Source organism: Mycteria americana, chromosome 22, assembly GCF_035582795.1.
Source record: "Mycteria americana isolate JAX WOST 10 ecotype Jacksonville Zoo and Gardens chromosome 22, USCA_MyAme_1.0, whole genome shotgun sequence".
Classification (NCBI taxonomy): domain Eukaryota; kingdom Metazoa; phylum Chordata; class Aves; order Ciconiiformes; family Ciconiidae; genus Mycteria; species Mycteria americana.
The window spans coordinates 5,777,085-5,795,576 of NC_134386.1; the positions used below are offsets into that span (position 1 = coordinate 5,777,085).

General features: G+C 42.0%; 1 protein-coding gene across 4 annotated transcripts in view; it reads right to left on the reverse strand.

Moving 5' to 3' along the window:
• MYO1D (myosin ID) overlaps window positions 1–18,492 on the reverse strand; it is a 196,340-nt gene that overhangs the window by 113,794 nt on the left and 64,054 nt on the right. For all 4 annotated transcript variants that reach the window (XM_075523120.1, XM_075523119.1, XM_075523121.1 and 1 more), the window contains exons 2-11: window positions 12,324–12,532; window positions 11,381–11,474; window positions 10,449–10,614; window positions 8,825–8,878; window positions 7,790–7,885; window positions 6,586–6,702; window positions 5,131–5,334; window positions 3,792–3,937; window positions 3,595–3,709; window positions 2,709–2,879 (exon numbers count right to left, since the gene is read on the reverse strand). In XM_075523120.1, the coding sequence (XP_075379235.1) occupies window positions 2,709–2,879; window positions 3,595–3,709; window positions 3,792–3,937; window positions 5,131–5,334; window positions 6,586–6,702; window positions 7,790–7,885; window positions 8,825–8,878; window positions 10,449–10,614; window positions 11,381–11,474; window positions 12,324–12,483 (1,323 nt within the window). In that variant the 5' untranslated portion in view covers window positions 12,484–12,532. The remainder of the gene's footprint in view (window positions 1–2,708; window positions 2,880–3,594; window positions 3,710–3,791; window positions 3,938–5,130; window positions 5,335–6,585; window positions 6,703–7,789; window positions 7,886–8,824; window positions 8,879–10,448; window positions 10,615–11,380; window positions 11,475–12,323; window positions 12,533–18,492) is intronic.

Genomic DNA, 18,492 nt, shown 5'->3' on the forward strand with positions numbered 1-18,492 from the left:
AAGGGTTGTCAAGCACTGGAACAGGCTGCCCAGGGAAGTGGTTGAGTCACCATCCCTGGAGGTATTTAAAGGACGTTTGGATGAGGTGCTTAGGGACATGGTGTAGTGGTGGGCTTGGCAGTGTTAGGTTTATGGTTGGACTCGATGATCTTAAAGGTCTTTTCCAACCTATACGATTCTGTGATTCTGTGATCACTGGAGACTAGGAGCATATCTAATTATCATTACGCATTTGTCCCATATTCTTCTGTCACTTAGACCTTCACTATGCCTTGGAAGACACTACATCAAGTGGAGTAGAATGGACCTTCTCATACTCTTCCCTTCACACTTTGTTGAGATTGACACTAATGAGAACTTTCTACTATTTGAAGATTTAGGAATTCATAAGAGTATCACCGCACTTGATCCTTCGAAACTATAAGATCAATTGAAAAAAAATCAGAACTTAAAGAAGTTGAGAAAATGAACCTGTGATGTTGAGAAGTGCTATCAGAATAGTTAGCATGTCCACAGATCTAGATTAGCATTAGACAATTCAGAGAAGGATGACCCATGCTCTAGGGACATAAAATTTTGCCACACATACTCATAGTGGAAGCGTTTGCCAGTATTTTTCCTGGTTTGTTTGGCTTTCACCAGGACCACCAAGCAGGCAGCAGCAGATCAGACATGCAGTACACAAACTAGGACACTACTATTTAGGGCACAGCAGCCCCTTAGAGCTTATCCACATGGAGCCAGTGAGCAACCTGCTCTACAGGGGAGCAGTGAAGCATTAACTCAGGCTGAAAGATGGGAGCTGTTCCCACAACATAGCACACATACGTTAACTCTTTAGGAACAGCTTCGATCTATGCTGAACTTTATAGTATCTGGACAGAACTACTGCAGTCTACCGCAAATTATGAAATGAAATCAAGTCCTTTGTTTGAATTCAAGCTAGAAGCGGCTGGCTTAGAAAGCTCAGGTTTCCTACAGCAGTTCTAGATGGGACTGAGGAAGATATCTTAGATACTGGTAAAGGACATCAGCAAAGATGCGAGAGGGGGAAAAAAATAATTATGATGCTGAGAGTTTTATGGGTCAATTTTTTCAAGGCTATATTGATTTAAACTAGAAATTAGCAAGCCAGGAAGATACATCATACCCTCCATAAACATTATTTATAGCAGTATTCCTTGTTTCCCTCCTAGTCTGTGCAAACAGTTTTCTGGCAATGCCACCCCCTACTGAGGAATGCTGTAACTGGCAATATTTTCTTTTAATGTTTCCTATGCTGTGAAGGGACTCCTGAAGATAAAGACTCAAACAGAATTTTTTTTTTTTTTAATTTTCATTTGATAGCCTCCCATATACTTTATGAAATTCAGTCCTCTTCCCCACTGTATCAAGGTACTACCTGCTCCCTCTCTGATGGAACCACTACACCTTAGCAGACATGGGACCAAGGACAGAACAGAAAATGAACTTTCTCTAGCAGCTTACGTCTATTGACTAGACAGCTCCAGAAACTGGACCACTTCCCACACTACCCCACTGCAGAGGATTTAAAGACTCCATCCCCCCAGGCTTCACTATTCACAATCATTAGTACTACTAAAGGAAGCAATTTGCATTAAAATGTAGAAACCCAGACTAGGCTTCATGAAAATACTTGTTTTCGGGTAAGTTTACTCAGAACACGCTATACATCTGCTGCTTAAGCACGTAAAATCGAGGTTAACGGGAAGCAAGATTCCCGTTCCCCTCCCTCAGCTAGGCTGCATGTGGCAGATGAGATGACAGGTGTGCTGCAGCTAAAGGGCACTTAAGGAAAGCCACATCTGGGAGGAAAAAGCGCTTATTTTATTTTCTTCCTCGCCTCTGCCCAGACAAGCCACATCCAGATCTATTGTTTATATTCAGCCTCCCTGGAGGCAGCCTTTAGCACATATCTTATACAACCATGCTAATTCTGTATTTCTGACCTACATAAAATATTGTACTGGGGTGGGAGGGAGAAGGGGGGAGCCAGCATTCTGAACGATGTATTTCAAACAACGATCCTCGGTAGCGAGACATCAATAAATTAAAAGCCCTTATTTGATTACTCAGTGTGAAAGATTCTCAAATTAATCAGGCTGGTGACCATGTTTTCAATATGCTGCCAAGTGAGGAATAAATAAAGCCTTTTAATTCGTACATTGTACCAAAAACAAAGCAAGTCGAGGGGCCTGGATGATCATAGGTACAATCTGAGATGAACATGTTTTGTAGCCAATGACGATGAAAAAAAATAATCACAGCGCTGTAATAAAGCAGAAGTGTGAATAATTTCAGTGTCACTATGTATTAGAGCAGCCTGGGAAGAACGTCACGTGGGTTGAAACTGCGCATCAATTGGTTACAGATGACATCATGATATGTCAAGGCATGAGCTCGCTTCTTTTATGCCCGGAATAAAGCTGATCTCACATTGGACATACTTCAGCTCCCTCTGCCGGATACGGGGCTGCCCGAGGCACGACCCAAACCCAGAGCAGACGGCCTGTTCTGTAGTTAGGAGCTGCTGCTGCTCTCAGGCATCTTATTTCATACTCGATGGTAATGATTCCAACCCCAGCCACCCTTCAAGGCTTTTTCCTTTTTCCGTTATGCCTAAAAAAACAGAAAAGGCATCACACAGGAAAGGAAGCAAGTTTTGAGGGTACAGAGGAGTACGTTACCTTTCTGCTGGAGAAATGAGCATGCTTCCCTAGCTTGTTATTAAGAGCCTCGAGGAACATCTCATCTGTAACTTTTCCAACATTCATGCAGGCATCGTCCAGAATGGCAATGATCCCTTTGTGCTGCTGCTCTACCAGGTCGACGATGACCTGATTGTTAAAGTAATCAATCTGTAAAAGACAAAAAACAGGTATATTTGTGACTTTGGCTAGCGAAAGAGAGGAGTACCAGTGGTGGCCACTGACAAACAGTACCATGTGTCTGACAGAGAGAACGGGGCCCACTGTTCACAGAAGCAATCAGCTTTAAATATGTCGATCACCAACTCCAAATTAAGCAGGCTGCTCTTCTACCACTAAACAGCAGAGAAGGTGATCTTCCAAACACCTCGCATAAATGTTGAGAACTCTGCTACAAATCAACTGCTACAGAATGCACTTTAAAATGCCTTTTAAAATCCAACTGCGCACAGTCACCACGGTGAAAACTGCGCATCTTGTCCTCAGCATTATGAAAGGAATTTGAACAGGAGAATTCAAGATTTTTATACTTGAATGTGTACAACTAGACAAAATACATAAGCTCGTGGAACAGAAACACACAGCGATGTGTGTGGCATCACAGAGATGCCACAATATGTTTTAACTCAGACCTGGAGTCACTTATTTTCCCAAACCATGACAAATATAGAAATGTTGTGAGATAAATGGTTAGCTTCTTCCACAGCCTGATTTCCAGACAGCAAGTCTGACAGTACAGCTGGCGTGGACACAGATGTCCCATCAACTTCGACAGGAGCATACACGTGGAGCAACTTTAGATCTGGGACTTATTTTGGTACACTGACCTCAAACCGACCTCTCCCTCCCCTGCCAAATCACTCACATGTTTCCAGGGAATTCCCTCTCGCTGGTACTCTTCCTGCTCCTGCTTTAGAACCAGCTGAATAAAGAGCTGCTGTAGCTTTTCATTGCAGTAATTAATGCAAAATTGCTCAAAACTGCAAAAACATAAGGAAAAAAGGTGATGAGTTTTCTGGGAAAGGAGAAGGCACAGGACTGTGCTTTAACAACGTGGCTCACCTGTTATTGTCAAATATTTCAAAGCCATAGATATCCAGGACACCAATGACAGTGTTTTTCCCATGTATTGTAGTGTCATAGTTCTTCACTTCAATCACATCATTGATGTGTGTTACAATCCAACAAAAGAGGCGCTCGTATATAGCCTGCCAGGAAACAAATACGGAGGAATTTTGCCTGCATCTGTCTCAGTTCTTTCTGGCAAATGCAACACATGGTGCTACAAAGCTTAATTCAAGATGCTGCCCTAACTAAACAAAAGCTACAGATAACATTCTGCTAAAAGTGAACAGCTACTGACAAGAAGAAAATATGCTATGAAAATATTTTTTTTCTTTCTTCCAAAACTCATTTACTTGAAGTCTAAATCCTAGTGAGGTCACTAGGTACAGTGGTTCTCCGAATCTGATTCCAGTCTGCTTTTCAGCTGCCTAATAAGTTCCATACCTGAGAATAATTTAACAATTAGCAAGTTGTTGAGAGCGAGTGAAGAGCAAGTGAGAGTTCAGTTACAGAAACCTAACAACGGAACACAATGGCAGTAAAATATTCCTGTCCACCTTTCAAAAAGAAAACGTTCTGTAGGCATAGGTACCTTCGCAGTCTGCATGTTCAAAATGTACTGCGAAGCTGTGAAAACATCTAATGTTAGGAAAAAAAAGTCAAATTAATAATCAAGGACCTTCGTAACTTCATCTGTTCTTCCCCTGTCATTTGATTTCTTAGCAAAGAACGGACAGTTGTCATTCCTTCAGCCATCAGTATCCACCTTTCCAAAAACAGATAGCACTTCAGGTTTCCAACCCAAGTTCTAGATGTTACCGTTCCACTCTCTACTCTTGAATTTAACTGCTAAATGAAGTCAAGAATCGTATTTCACAAAATATTCAGCAAATATTCATTTCACAAAATGTACAATGTATTCCTTTTGCAGATGTCAGCAAGCCAGGCTCGCAGCTCCCTCCCCTCTTTCATGTGCCGCAAGCACTGCTGGCTGCGGTGCACGCTGTGTCACAGCCAGGGAAGGTAGGGATGGTGCTGCTCTGCAGTCCCCCTATAGAACACAGGAGCGCACACACGCAGAAATAAATCTGCATGAAGTACAGACTTCCTGTGTCTCAGCAAGCACTGTACTTATTGATCCACCCAGGAATCCTACTGGGACCCGAGCCTTGAAAAATGAGCAATTATGAAGGCAATTCAATATTGAATGCCTTCCTCAGGCATCACCATTCTTTGCTGCACCAAGTACAACTGAACCAAAAGGCAAAAGCAGAAGAAATGTGTCTGAGTTAGTCACATACAAAATCAGATGCAGAGAAAGGAAATTTACACTCACTTTTGCAAAGGCATCTCTGCCGTAGGTGGCTTCTTGTTCAGTATGTTGTTTGTCAATGACATCCCGACCTGTAGCTACAGTTCGAAACAGAAGAGCCTTCTCCACCATGTCAGATTTTGTTGACAGCAAGTCTGCGATGATCGACACGACCTTGCCATTTTCTATTACAGGTGTATCGCCATCCACAGAAAACTTCAAGTTCCCCTGAAAAAAGCAGCAAGAAACAAGATTTCTCAATCTGTCTTTTATTAGTATGAATCAGTACACCCCAAGTTCATCCATATTCCACCTGCTATTCAAGTCAGTAAATCTCCTAACATGTTAGAAGGGTGGGCCTTGCATATCCACATACCCACAAGGCTCCAACATCAGTGGAAGGAGCAAAGCCTGACTCAAAGAAAAGCATTCCTGCTCAGTGTTAGGCTCCGCTTTTGGAAAAAAATTGTCACACGCTTCCAGAGGTTTAATCAGCCATTGTCTCAAGATTCAGAGTCTAGCGGTGGGTAATGACATTATGTATACAAACACTGGATGTAGCATTTCATCTTCACTGCAGCTTGCCACAAAAACACTAGGCTGCAGTTCTTATTGTAATGCTATCGCCCACAAAGGTAATGTGAATATTCTGGGGAAGCTGACAAGTCAGCACTGCTAACAGGACTGGACTGACAGGGCGCTACCGCAACAGCTGTGTTACTGAATGGCTGTACTGCCAGGATTAAGAAGCAACACCACTGCGTTATTTGCAGGAGTGGTCTCACACCCTATCTGCATGGCCTGACTCTGCCTCCATTCCCTTCCCCAGCACTAGGGCACAACTGCTCCAAGGAGGACCAAAAATTGGAAAAAAGCTACCGTTTTCGTTGCCACCTTCCTCCTGCCCACCTGCAGTGGCTCTCTCCTCAAGGAAACGTAAGATCTGAGGTACAAGGACACAGCGCAGGGGAGGAGACTCTGTGGGTCCCAGGAGAATATGGGCGAAGGAAGGACTTCCTTAGCATCAGAATACATGGAATTAAGAGGTCTCCTGTATCTGGCTGTGCTCAAGCATCCACGATGAAATGAAGTACCATGCCTCCAGCAAAATCACAGTGGTGATGGCGAGTGTGGGGTAAAAGGGCACAGAAGGATGGCAAGGCAAGAGCTCCCTACCCTCTCACTGCCAAACCCAAACAATTCCTGTTCAGACCATTTAACAGCTCCCAGTAGTTTGTGATATGTCTGTTTTGAGATCTGGAATATGCAGGAATAAATGTGATCTTCCATCATTACTGCAGTGTCCTATTTCACCAAGGAATTTCACTCACCACTGGAAGTCGTAAACTGTATACGCTTTTCCAGCCCACAGATCTTCTAACTGCTTCTGCAGCAAGAAAATTAGAGCTGCTGGAAGTACAAGTGTACTTGACCCCTCCTGAAGAACAGCCTACTCATACCTGCGGGCAGAGAGCTTACCAAGTGAAGAATGGCTGCCACAATTTTGTAGACAGTCTGAATCTCCTCTTGCTTGAAGCCTATCACTTTCATGGCATCAGCTACTGCTTTGAACTCTGCACCATCGTTGATGGAACACTGAGGGGAAAGAGATGTTTGGGACATGAGGGGCTTAATGGAAGTCAACCGTGAGAAGCAAAGACTTTGCAAGCCCTGGGCAACAGACATGTACTTCACTATTTTTCAGATGCAAGACACTACCATGAGATTTTTTCAGCTGATCCTAATGCCATACCATACACTTGTATGCTGAACCCCGCATTGTACACACACGTATACTAGCAGCAATGAGATACAGGAAGTTCAGTACTTTCCCAGTGGAATTTATTGTGAAAGAGCAGAACTGATTCATTAAAAAAATCAGAACAACAGTTACAAGTAGTGCAGCCACAGACCCTCTGAGAAGAAGCTGCACAGCACCAGCAGTACATTTCTGGTCACCATCTTTCTCACGATGAGCCTCTGCCCCGCTCCCCTCCCAATGATCTGGGTTTGTTTCCACTGCAGATTTCTAGAGAAACCGATCAAGGCATTTGAGAAGGTCTGTGGGTTCATTTGCCAAAGAGCATCTCAAGAAAGCAATTAGGAAATCAGGGAGCCTTTTGTCTGGACCCTGCTTCAGAGAAACAACACTAGGGACAACTCCAGACCTATTTAAAGTGTTCAGGATCTTGTTGTCCTGAAAACTTTATGGGTTTGTTCCCTTCTTTCCTGCTCAGAGGCCCCCTTGAGGACAAGTCAGATATGAAGAATGAATGCTTCAGTAACTTAAATGCTCCTACTGTAAAAAAAGAGTCCTTATGGCTTTTTGGTCTAAAAAGCAGCTTAAGTTACCCATTATGAAGCATGAAAAGTGTGTCACTGGTAACGGGTCAAATATCTATGATTTATTTATTCATTAGCATTTATTAACAAAAGTGATGTCTCTCCTACTACATTTGATTGTTTTTTATAAGCAGACACAAATGTAGTAGGCACAAGTACACATATGCTAGTCTTCTAGGGCCAGAAACTTCATTAGAAATAGCACATTGGTGTCACCTTTCCATATTCATCCCGTAAATACTGGTCTCAGCTTCTGCTAGCTCAGCAGTACTTTAAGTATTTCAAGAAGCATCAACAATTTTAAGACAAGTTACCTCTAACTCACTAACACCACCCTCACCTTTATCTGTGCTCCAGGACAGATATAGTTGTATGCAGATGCATCCTTCTGAAGATGTAGAGAACGTAACATCTGGTCAGAACCCCCCTGGAGGAGCTGTACAAAGAGTATTTTAAGAAACGGTGAATGAAAAAAATAAAATCCTTCCTTTTTCTGTTTCTTATCCATCTGCTTGACAAGCAAAATCATAAAAACATTAAATTACTGCTACAGAAGAATCAGCTACAGTATCTGGAGTCACAAGCACAACATGTGCAAAATACACGGTCTGCATCGTTGTAGGGCTCTGACTACCAGCAAGAGGTTGCCTAAATGAGTGTCCTTTTGAGTGACACGACTGTTTAGAAAACAAGCCTGAACCTCTTCACAGACCAGACATGTTTATATCTGTGACGTGCCACAGATGTGTCTTGGCAAGCACGCTCACCTTCTCTGCTATACACAGAGCCTTTCCAACACAGAAACGACACGTTCATGAGAAAGGTGCTAACATGCCATCATGGAGTACTGAACAAGTGGGAAAAAAAAATAAATAAACCTATGTTTCCCTCACCGCAAAACTGAGAATAAAGGTTATACTAATAAGCTGACCATTTCCCCCAAAGGACGCACAAGGGAACCACCGTACAACATGGAAGACATTAAAAAGAACGCAAAGGAAAAACAGAAAGTCAACTTGGTGTCATAAAATTACTTCCATATGGACTAAAGGCCTCAAAAGAAAATAGAGGGATTAGACTTATTACAAATAAAACAGTGAGTCAAAGTCCAATATTCTACCATATTTGTTTAGTTAGCCTCCTTTTAAGTTTACAAATGTGTTAATACAGGACTGGAGGATAGAAAAAAAAAATCTTCCCATGCTCCTTCCCCAGATCAGGCCTCTTCAAAGAACTAAAGAACCTAAGATCACCCAAGACGCAACAACAAGGGAACCCTTTGCAAAACACACGAGAGGGTGAAAGCTTTAAATATTTTGCCTATCACGTTGGGAAACTTGAGAAAAGTCATTTGTTTCAGGAAACGAATACAAACCTGGTAAAAAGAATGAAAGCTTCGTTCTCCCGGCTGTTGCACAATCACACGAGACTGTGGAGAAACAAAATACAAAGATAGGTATTTCTGGATGTGGACAGCCTGCTCCCCCAGCACCTCCCCTTAGACACTGATGCGTTGGTTCACCACTGCTAGGACACCTCCAAACTAATCTTATCTTACAATAAGTCTGTTACGAACATTATTAGCTCGGCACGACCATGGAGTCTGAAGTCTATAATCAAAAAGACCAGCTTGCGTAACAGCTGCAATGTCCTACTTCCAACCAGGAAACCCATGTGGTAACTACAGAATTGCTTTCATGGAAAAGTCAAATAAAATGTTGTTTTAGTTTAAGAGTTATTTAATCGCTGGAAATGAAAAACAGGATTTTGTGACTTTAAACAAATGTTCCCTGGGCCATAGTTGGGGCCTCATGGTAACCACTTCTACAACCCCAGGACAGGCTGACCAGCCACTGTACAAGTGAACGCTCTGCTCTAACACAAGGGCATTGTTTTAGGGAGCAAGCAACAGCTTCATCGTCAGAGCACTCATTCCAAATCAGTGTAAAACAGCACCAAAAAAAAAAAAAAGTAAAATGCAGCAGAAATTCAGTTAAGCAAAGTATCCTTGTTTTATGCTACAAGTTTGACCTATGGAGAGTGACGAGGCACGTGTTCCTGCTGCAGTGCAAAGTCACTGTCTGTTCACTGCCTGTGTTCAGACCAGAAACTCAACTGCTTTCAAAATGGAAACAAATTTAACTTGGTAGAAGTCAAGAATATTAAATAAATGATCAGGATTTAAGTCACTGCAGCTGCAGCCCCACCGCTTTTTTGCATGAAAGTATCACACATGTTAAATGTTTGGTTTTGTTGTTTTGTTTTTTAAAATAAAGTGTTTATTCTGAAAATAGACTTCAGGGAAATAATGGGAAAAGTAAAAAACACAAACAAAAAAGCATGTTAGCAGATGCGGTCAAACATAAATTAACGCCAGACATGTGTCTCACACATAACGAGAACTGTTAATAGATCAAGCCCACGTTCTCTACACAGTTTTACATATTCCAATGTTTTCAGCCACCACTTAATGACATGAAAAAAAAAATCATGCTTAGGATCACTTGGAATATATAAAAACAAAGTTACTAAAAGATCACACAAGGCTGTGGCATTATTCCAGAGTAACGCTTCTCAAGCATACCATTGCTACTTACAGACCTAGATATCTTCTCCTTTTATTCACCAGTGAGATCTCAATGCGGGAACTTATAAAGAAGGAGTTTTACAGAGTTAAATTAATCTCAGCTTTTATTCTGGATACAAAGTTCATACATCGATATGCTCATAAGCTTTTGAGTAACACTAGTCCCTCACATGGTGAGCTCTGAAAGCAGTGGTGTTAAAGTACCAGGGCAGTGCCAGTGCTTCAGCAGCATTTCAGTTACTTACAGTAATTCTTGGAGAAAAATAAAGCTCTAGATTTGAATGAGATTCCATGCCCTCATATGTAACATAATGACATACCACATTTGAAAGGAAAATTTTCTATTGGCAAAGCACATATTACAAAAGTAACTACACAAAAGCCTCTAACTCTAAAAGTGAGCGTGGCTTACCTTTTCTAGTAAGTAATTATTGATATGCCCACCTATTGGGTCTCCTTTAAAATCAAAGTTGATATCCATATATTTTCCAAACCTGCTGGAATTGTCATTACGGTTTGTTTTGGCATTGCCAAAGGCCTCTAACACACAGTTGGATTTCAGCAGTATGTTCTTCACTCTGGAGTACAGATAAATGGAAAAGAGCACAGGGTAAGTCCAGACTTGTATACTCATACCATGGAAATTTTTTTGCAGGCCTTTCTCGAGAAGAATTTAGTAACAGCAGAGATGCTCTTTGATGACATATTTGGGCAAATGTGTATGGCATTAGCAATCCCACGGGAAATCAGCTGGGAGCTTTCGGTAATCTTCCTTACAGCCGAGCAAATGGGAAGCAAAGACCAGATCCCTCCACTGAAAATAGCATCAAAAATTCAGTTCCTTTACATATATAAGTTTCTAAATCAATTTCTTGAACTCTTTTGCAAATAATTTTCAAAATTTTTGTTGGGGTAGGTACTAAATCTGTTTCAGCAGAAAGCCACATTCTTTGCTCAAAAACTTTTACTCTAAGGCTGACAGGCGCATTTTGCAATTCAGGAGTATGCGAGCCTGAAAGGTCATGGAATATGCTCCTAGCACGCAACGTGCTAGTCTAACATACACATATTTCAGGCAATTTGCCACAGGAAACATGATTTCTAGATACTGTTTTTATTTTGAAAGTTTGAAGGCTTGAGTTCTTCCTAAGTTTTTTCTGTGAATTTAGCAATCAATATTGCAAAATTCCCAGAGTAAAAGAAGTATCTAAAGAAGTTAGGTAAATGCTGTAAAATCAGCAGGCAATTAGCACAAGAGACCATCTAATAACGTGGTGCCACACAGTCCACAGAGAGAGATCCAGAAACAAAACAATTTCACTTACGTTTCTGCAAAGCCCTTACCTTTCCACCTCTGCTCTCTGGCTGGGGTTGGTAATGGCTGCTATGTACTGCATAATATATTTACTGGCCTCAGTTTTCCCAGCCCCACTTTCACCTGAGGACATAAATAAAAGGTGACAGAACAGATCAAAAAAAGCAAAGCAAATCACCGAACAGCATATCTTCATTCTACCCTGACAGTGTTTGGTATTTTTATTATTGTTTTTTTAAAGCAGCCTTATTTGTGTGCACTTTTAACATTTTCTAAATATAGCCATAAACTTGCCTGGTTGTTGCAGCTATGCTGACTTAGAAGCAGTTATGATGTAAGATTTCACAGGTCGGTAAAAGGCCTGGCACACAGAGGATCAAAAGGAATATTGTTAGAGGAGAAAGACTGGCATGCAGAGCCTTGGCTAGCAGCAGTGCCGGGAGCTGCAATACAAGAGGCTACTGTTCAGCACACCATCTCGGGTCTCTCGCTTTTCAGAGCTGCTAAAGCACGGGAACATCAAGGAAACCAAGTGCCAGGATCCAGATAGCAACCGTTCATGGTACAAGCCCTGCTCCCACTGTTAGAGCCACGACAAGCAATCAGTCTGGCCATGGAAACAGAGAACAAAACATTGGCCAGTCATCCAAGGGACAAAAATCAGCAGTTCTCTAAAGAGAGACAGGAACCCTGTGCTCACTGATCTCTTCACACAGGCAGAGCAAGCAGAGGACTCATGTTCAAGTTATCGCTTTGCATGCACAGATTAAGCTAATGACTGACACCAGCTCTTGAATTAGATAAGAAATAATTGCTAAGGTCTCCACACACAGATTCAAATGCAAATAAGCCGTTTTAAGATTAATGAAGTCTTCTTTTATAAAACGCTGTCATTAGCCAAATCATCATTCTTCTACCTAGAATTTCACAAAGATCAAGTGTTCATCATAATGAAAAGCTCTTTCAGCTTACCTGATATTACAATACAGGTGTCTTTTGATCGCCTCTTCATCGCTTTGTAAGCAGCATCAGCAATTGCAAAGAGGTGAGGAGGCCTCTCGTACAGTTCCCTTCCTTTGTACTGCTCAATCATGTCACGCCCATAGATGTTCAAATTTTTGTAAGGATTCATGGAAACGACCACCTCCCCAATAAACGTATAAATCCGTCCTTTCTCAAACCTACCCAGGATGAGACAAAAGGGAGAAAGGGAATTAGTCAAATGTAGAGAGTCAGAATATGTCTTCCAAGCAAGTTGCCCATTTCATCAGGTGAAGAACTCAATCCATCATCATACTGAAACATTACAATAAAACATCGACTACGGACATTTTCTGACCAGTGTGGCCTGGATGGCACATTAGCATATTACGTAGAGACCTGATGTGACAAGGATTAAGAAGTAGGGCTAGCTTTGAGTCTTACCACCTACAGAGGAAATTTTCTACTGCTATTTCACTTAGGATGCATGACTTATCAGATTACTGAGGTACAAACACCGACTATATTACCGAGTATAGCAAACTTTTGCTTTGCCGATGCAATCAAGCTGGCTTTCTGCATATTCAGGTATTTCTCTTGCCATTAACATGCTGCCAGACACAAATGTTTCTAGAAATTCTTTAGCAAGATTTAAGTTAATGTAATTTACTGTTTCTACAACTGACAGTAAGTAAACATGAGTTTGTGATGAGCTTATATAATCTGCTTCATAAAGGGGATTTAAAGGCAAATTCTTTTTCGCATTCTACAGTTGTCCATAGCCCAGCTCAGGCCAGAGAAGCAGAAGTTTTGAAGCCACTCTCTTAGAGGTCTAATCATATTTGCAAGAAAGTAAACAAAGATACAAGCCAAGAAGCAAATTACAGCCTTTCAGCTCTAGCAATTAGCTTCCACTCCATCCTTTTCACTAGAAGGCACTTTGGTATTATCACTGCTGCTAAACCAGAAGTGTTTTTAAGAACGTGTGAAAACAACCCTCAACTACACCTTTTCTAAACCCTACCTGGTCCTTAGTATTCTTTCTGCAAACAAGACAGAAAATAACTTGACGTTTGTTCGGGGGAAAAAAAAAGTGTTTAAGTTAAAAGATGTTTCCAAAGAAATTCACATTTTATCAAAAGTTATCTAGCAGAAGAGCACAGAAGGAATTTCAGATTAACAGCTGAAGAATTCACCCAGCATTTGCTCCTCAGGAGCAGAAAGGATGACAGCAGATTTAGAGACCAACACGCAAGCCATGGCATTTCTACCAGTCAATACCTGTCCGCACCCTGTATTTAAATCTTACGACATTAGATGGCACCGTAACACCTCTACAGAGCGCAAGGGCCTTCCTCATCCCTGACGGACTCCAGCACAAATTCCAGCATTGCTTTATTGAATTTAGTACCACCCCCACGTGGCGACAGGCTTGACATTTTCTGCTGCTCATTTGAGAATTTGCTGCAGCATCTTGGCAGCGTTAGTTTTTAGCAGGTGTGATAAAACTCAAGAAATACAATCTAGCAACCAGCATTCCACTTTCTAAAAGCCATTTTGCCTCTAATTCCAGCTTCCTCCAGAAATACTTCACTGAAAAGACTCAAGAATTGCAAAACGTCTTTTTGTTCCTGCATTCAGTTTTAACTGCAGGTAGTCCTGATACACGATTCCCAAAACAACAGCGAGCTGAAAATGCAAAGATATTTTATATTTTAGAGATATATGCTGTGTGAAAGCTACCAAAAATGTTTTAGAAAATATAAGGCCATTATATTTAGCAATACCAACTACAACTCAGCAGCTAACTGTTGCAACAAAAATGAGGGATAACACGTAGGCAACAACACTAAGCAACGGGCACACAAGCCTGGCATGAAATATAGAATCACAGCCTAATTCTTTAAAAAACAGTTTATTCACTGGGAAACCAGAAGACGGACTTAGGTACACAGGAAACCTCACGCACTCAGTCCTTGTCATTTGCCATCCCTAATTTTAATTATTTGGAGCAAAAAGCAGCTGGGGATTGTGGTATTTGGAAGATCCTAAACACGCAAGGCACTGGTGGGTGCAAAGAGATCATACACCACCAGGCTGCTCGTCTTCTGCCCTCTCAGGAGCACGAGGGACTCTACATATCCATGGGAGAGCTTAAGAAAAACCAAACACACACACCACTTTCTATTAAGGAGATCAAATCACACTGGGACATGCATATGTAACGGAAACCATCACAAGGACATCAGAATCAGCAGAATCCTTCCCATCTTTTTGGAGCTGGGCCATCTGAAAAGGCAAGTTGCCCAACGGAGGATGTATAGACCACTCTCCAAAAGTCACTGCACAGCAGGCATGTAATCACCACTGAAGGCACTATTAACGATAAAAATAAAGATACAGCAGTTTCTGGATGAGGTTTTAAGCCCCGCTGTACTGCCAGACGCATGGCTGGAGGGTTCATGGTCAGCACAGAGAGGTTAAGGGGGTTTGTTTTAGCTGCCAAGAAAAAAAAAAAAAAAAAAAAAAGGACATCCCTACCAAGTGTGGTGCCCACTCACCATCACACTACCCAATACTCTGACCTCTTCCTTAAGTAATGAATTATGTAAACTTTCAGTCGCAGAGCACAGTTTAAGTTTCCTCCCCTGACCAGCTCGGTGCTTGCGAGGCAGTCGGGGACAGAACCTGCGGATCTGCCTCTGCCAGCCTGCCCCGCCGCCGGCCGCTCGCAGCCCAGCGCCCCGGGGGAGCCCCTCGAGCAGGGCACAGCTGGGCTGCGGAGGCGTACAGCCGAGACGCTGGCACATACAGCGCTCTGACACACTGCCTGCTCGCTTCCCCGACAGCTCCGGGCTTAGACGCAGATCTCACGTTCGGCCTCCGAGTCCAGTTTTAAAAGGTTTTACTGGACTCTGACGAGTTGTGTCTTCAATCTCCATGGCAAAAGGCAGATGGAGATGAGGGAGAAGGATCCATCTCCAGGCTTGACAAATGGGCATCCCTCAAGCTTGGCTTTAAGGATATGGAGTTTATGAACAACTGACATCCCCATTTACTTCTCTGTTCATTTTTTTTTTTACTTCTTAGCACTGGAGTTGGAATTCCAGAGCTGTGCTTAGATGTTCCTAAGAAGAGCTGTCGCTCCTTGCCCCTCCTTGCTGATAAAGCCTCTTTTCATCAGACAGCGCAGCTCAGCACAGCGGCAGGCCAAGAACAGCAGTGGCTGTTTTCCTAGCTGCATTGCTTCGGTGTGAGATTCTTGGTTTTCCTTGCCCAAGAAGAACTCATGAAAACTTAAGAAAACAACCAATGACGGCAGTCCAAACTGGGAGGTACAAGCTGTGTTAAATTCGCTGTTCTACTGCAAGGCAGGTCACAAAACCAGACGACGAAGCTATCCGGCGCTTTTCAGAAGGGCTCATTGATTGGGGCATGCACTCCATCAAGGGAAAGCTCATCAACAGAGAGGATGGTGTAATCGTTTCAGTACCGAGCGTATAACGTGTAGGAGTGGATTTTTGTTATTAAAAGCAATCTACAGCACACTTGTACCTAATCCTGGTGGTCGACACCCCCACGGTCAAAGCTCGATTTGCATGTATCATGGAAATCACATAATCTTGTGCTGCAACTTTGAGGAAAAAAGATTTCCCCATAACTACGCTATTTGAATAATTTCTGTATCACTGTCTTCTGAATTTTCCACTTACTACTTTGGTATCTGAAATCTAGCTCAGCAGCCAAAAAGAAAGTCACAGTATTTAATCCTTGTGTGTTATTTTGATGAAGAACATCGGCTCTTTCATGAGAAATTTTTGTACTAGTTTTTATTACCTTGTTACAGCACGGATTGATAGTGAGAAAATATAAACCAGTAGGTCACAGAATATAAATCACTTAAAGGGATAGAAATGATTGTGTAGAAAAGAAGGCTGCCAAGACTTTGTTTTGTAGTTTTTACTTTTAGGCAGTTGAAGGGAGTTGAAAAGAAATACATCCTTAAGTCCAGGCATCCTATGTTCACATCCAGCTGCCATTGGAAAATACACTGCAGAAATCAGAAAACTGAAGCAGAAATCTTCGCCACCAGAGAGCACTCACATTTAGGATTTCTCCCACCTGACAAACACTCCAGTCAAAAATAAAACTGTTCTTACCGAGGAAATGATGCAACTTCAAATGCACTCAGGACAAATAAAGAAAAGAGTTAGTTGGCAAGACTTGGAACCCATACTCCAAAACAACATCTGCAGAACGCAGACCGTTAAACAAAGGCACCCTACCACACCATCTCCACTCCAACTGCTGCAATTCAAATTATAAAGGGAATTTCTAATTAAGCATTTACATGGTAACTCCTCTGTACCGAAAGATAAACAGAAACTTGTCGGGATCACAGACAGCAGGCAGCACTCTGCAGGCTTATTGCTATTTCTAGAATTCAGCATACTTTCTGAGATAACCTATGCCAGCTACCAGGGGACCAGCTTGCAGCGAGATCACAGGCTGGGCTTCGCTGGGGTGTGAAACGGCTCCTCAGAAACACATTTTGCCAGTCTTTCCCGCCATCTGTCTCATCTCTGAGGAGCAGAGCAACTGCTGGAAAAATCATGTCAAGTCACCAGTCGTCTCATTTTCTGCTGCTTTAAGAGAGCTGAAGTGTAGCTATTGATATTATGGATTATTTTTCTCCTGGGGAAAGACCTTCTCTCATCTGGAACTACTCCTCCTCACCTTGATCACAGACTGACATCATATTCTGCTTTACGTACACGCAGACACACTAAAGCTTTCCCACGTGAGCCAGCGCCCAGTAAAGCTCCTTGGTCTCACCCCTTCTTCCTGCTCCCTGATGCTACACAGATGCTCCAGAAACAGAACGTCTTCACACCAAGAAGTCACAACGCAGCCATCAACTGAAGATGGACTTTCAGTTTAACTGTACAGCAGTGTCTTAAAGTAAAGGAAACGTTAACAAAAAAAAGCAAAAGCAAATAATTCAGGACAGATACAGGAGTGCTACAGATGCATCAGCCTGCACTAGATAGTCAACAGCTAACTAGTACCACTGAAGGTTAAAAGATTAAAAGCTGATGGTTCCAAACTATTATCTACTTCCAACTTAGTCATTAACTCCAAAGCACAAATCAAACTGAACTATTTAGTATGAGCATACTGCTTTTTCTTCCTTCCTCTTTTGTGCACGGGAAGAAGAACAATCTAGCAGCTGCACACCTTTCTGGCATGCAGAAGAGGGACAATTCCTTTTCCTGTTGCAAACACCCCATGCGATTTGGGTTATTCCCCCAAAGCGGGTCACAGTTCTTAGTTATTTCTTCCCACCAAATATATACATTAAAAAAATCCATTAGTGCAGGCTTTGACTCCATTCTTATTGTGCAAGCACACATGAAAACATTAATTAAACTCATGTTCATGAAGAGATGTACACGGATAGTCAAGGATGGGCCGTTAGGATGTGTTCACTGAGGAAGGGAATTTAAGTAGACTTCTGGCAGTGAAATCGTATTTACCTGTTTTTAAATGCAAGAATGTATAGCCAGCTGCACTGACACAAAGGAACAACTATTCTTCTCATGCTTTGGGAAGTAAGATGACTTTGCTTAAGCACACTTCACCCTGCGTGTGTCAGACAATTGTGCCTTTTATATGTGATACCAGGTCTACTGAGTATTCAATGCTACTCAAAGACTTTATTTTAGGTAAATCAAAATAAACTCAGCTGTCAAGCAAGCAAGAATGACTTTCAAGTCTTTCAGTAAATCGCTCATAAACTGTATTATAGCAAATCATCCTCATCACAAGACAACTCAGATAAACAGGATTTACGTTGGCAGAAGTATAGCTAAAATATTCTTGCTGCACTTGGAAAAACAGACCAAAAAACTGTCCAGTCAGTATTACCTCCCTGCGCTAGGAAAACAATCCACGTCTGTCATGATTCTGAATATGCATGTCTACAACATTTTGATCCATCCCAAGAGCCAGAAAAACTGGAATTTAAGTTCATTTAATGTGCAGGTGAAATTTTTGCTTGGAGTTGTCCTGCATGGATTCAGTTTTCAGATGTTGCCAATTTAACAAAATAGGAAATGCCATTCAGCGCGCGTTCTGCACCACTCCTTTCCTGTACGGA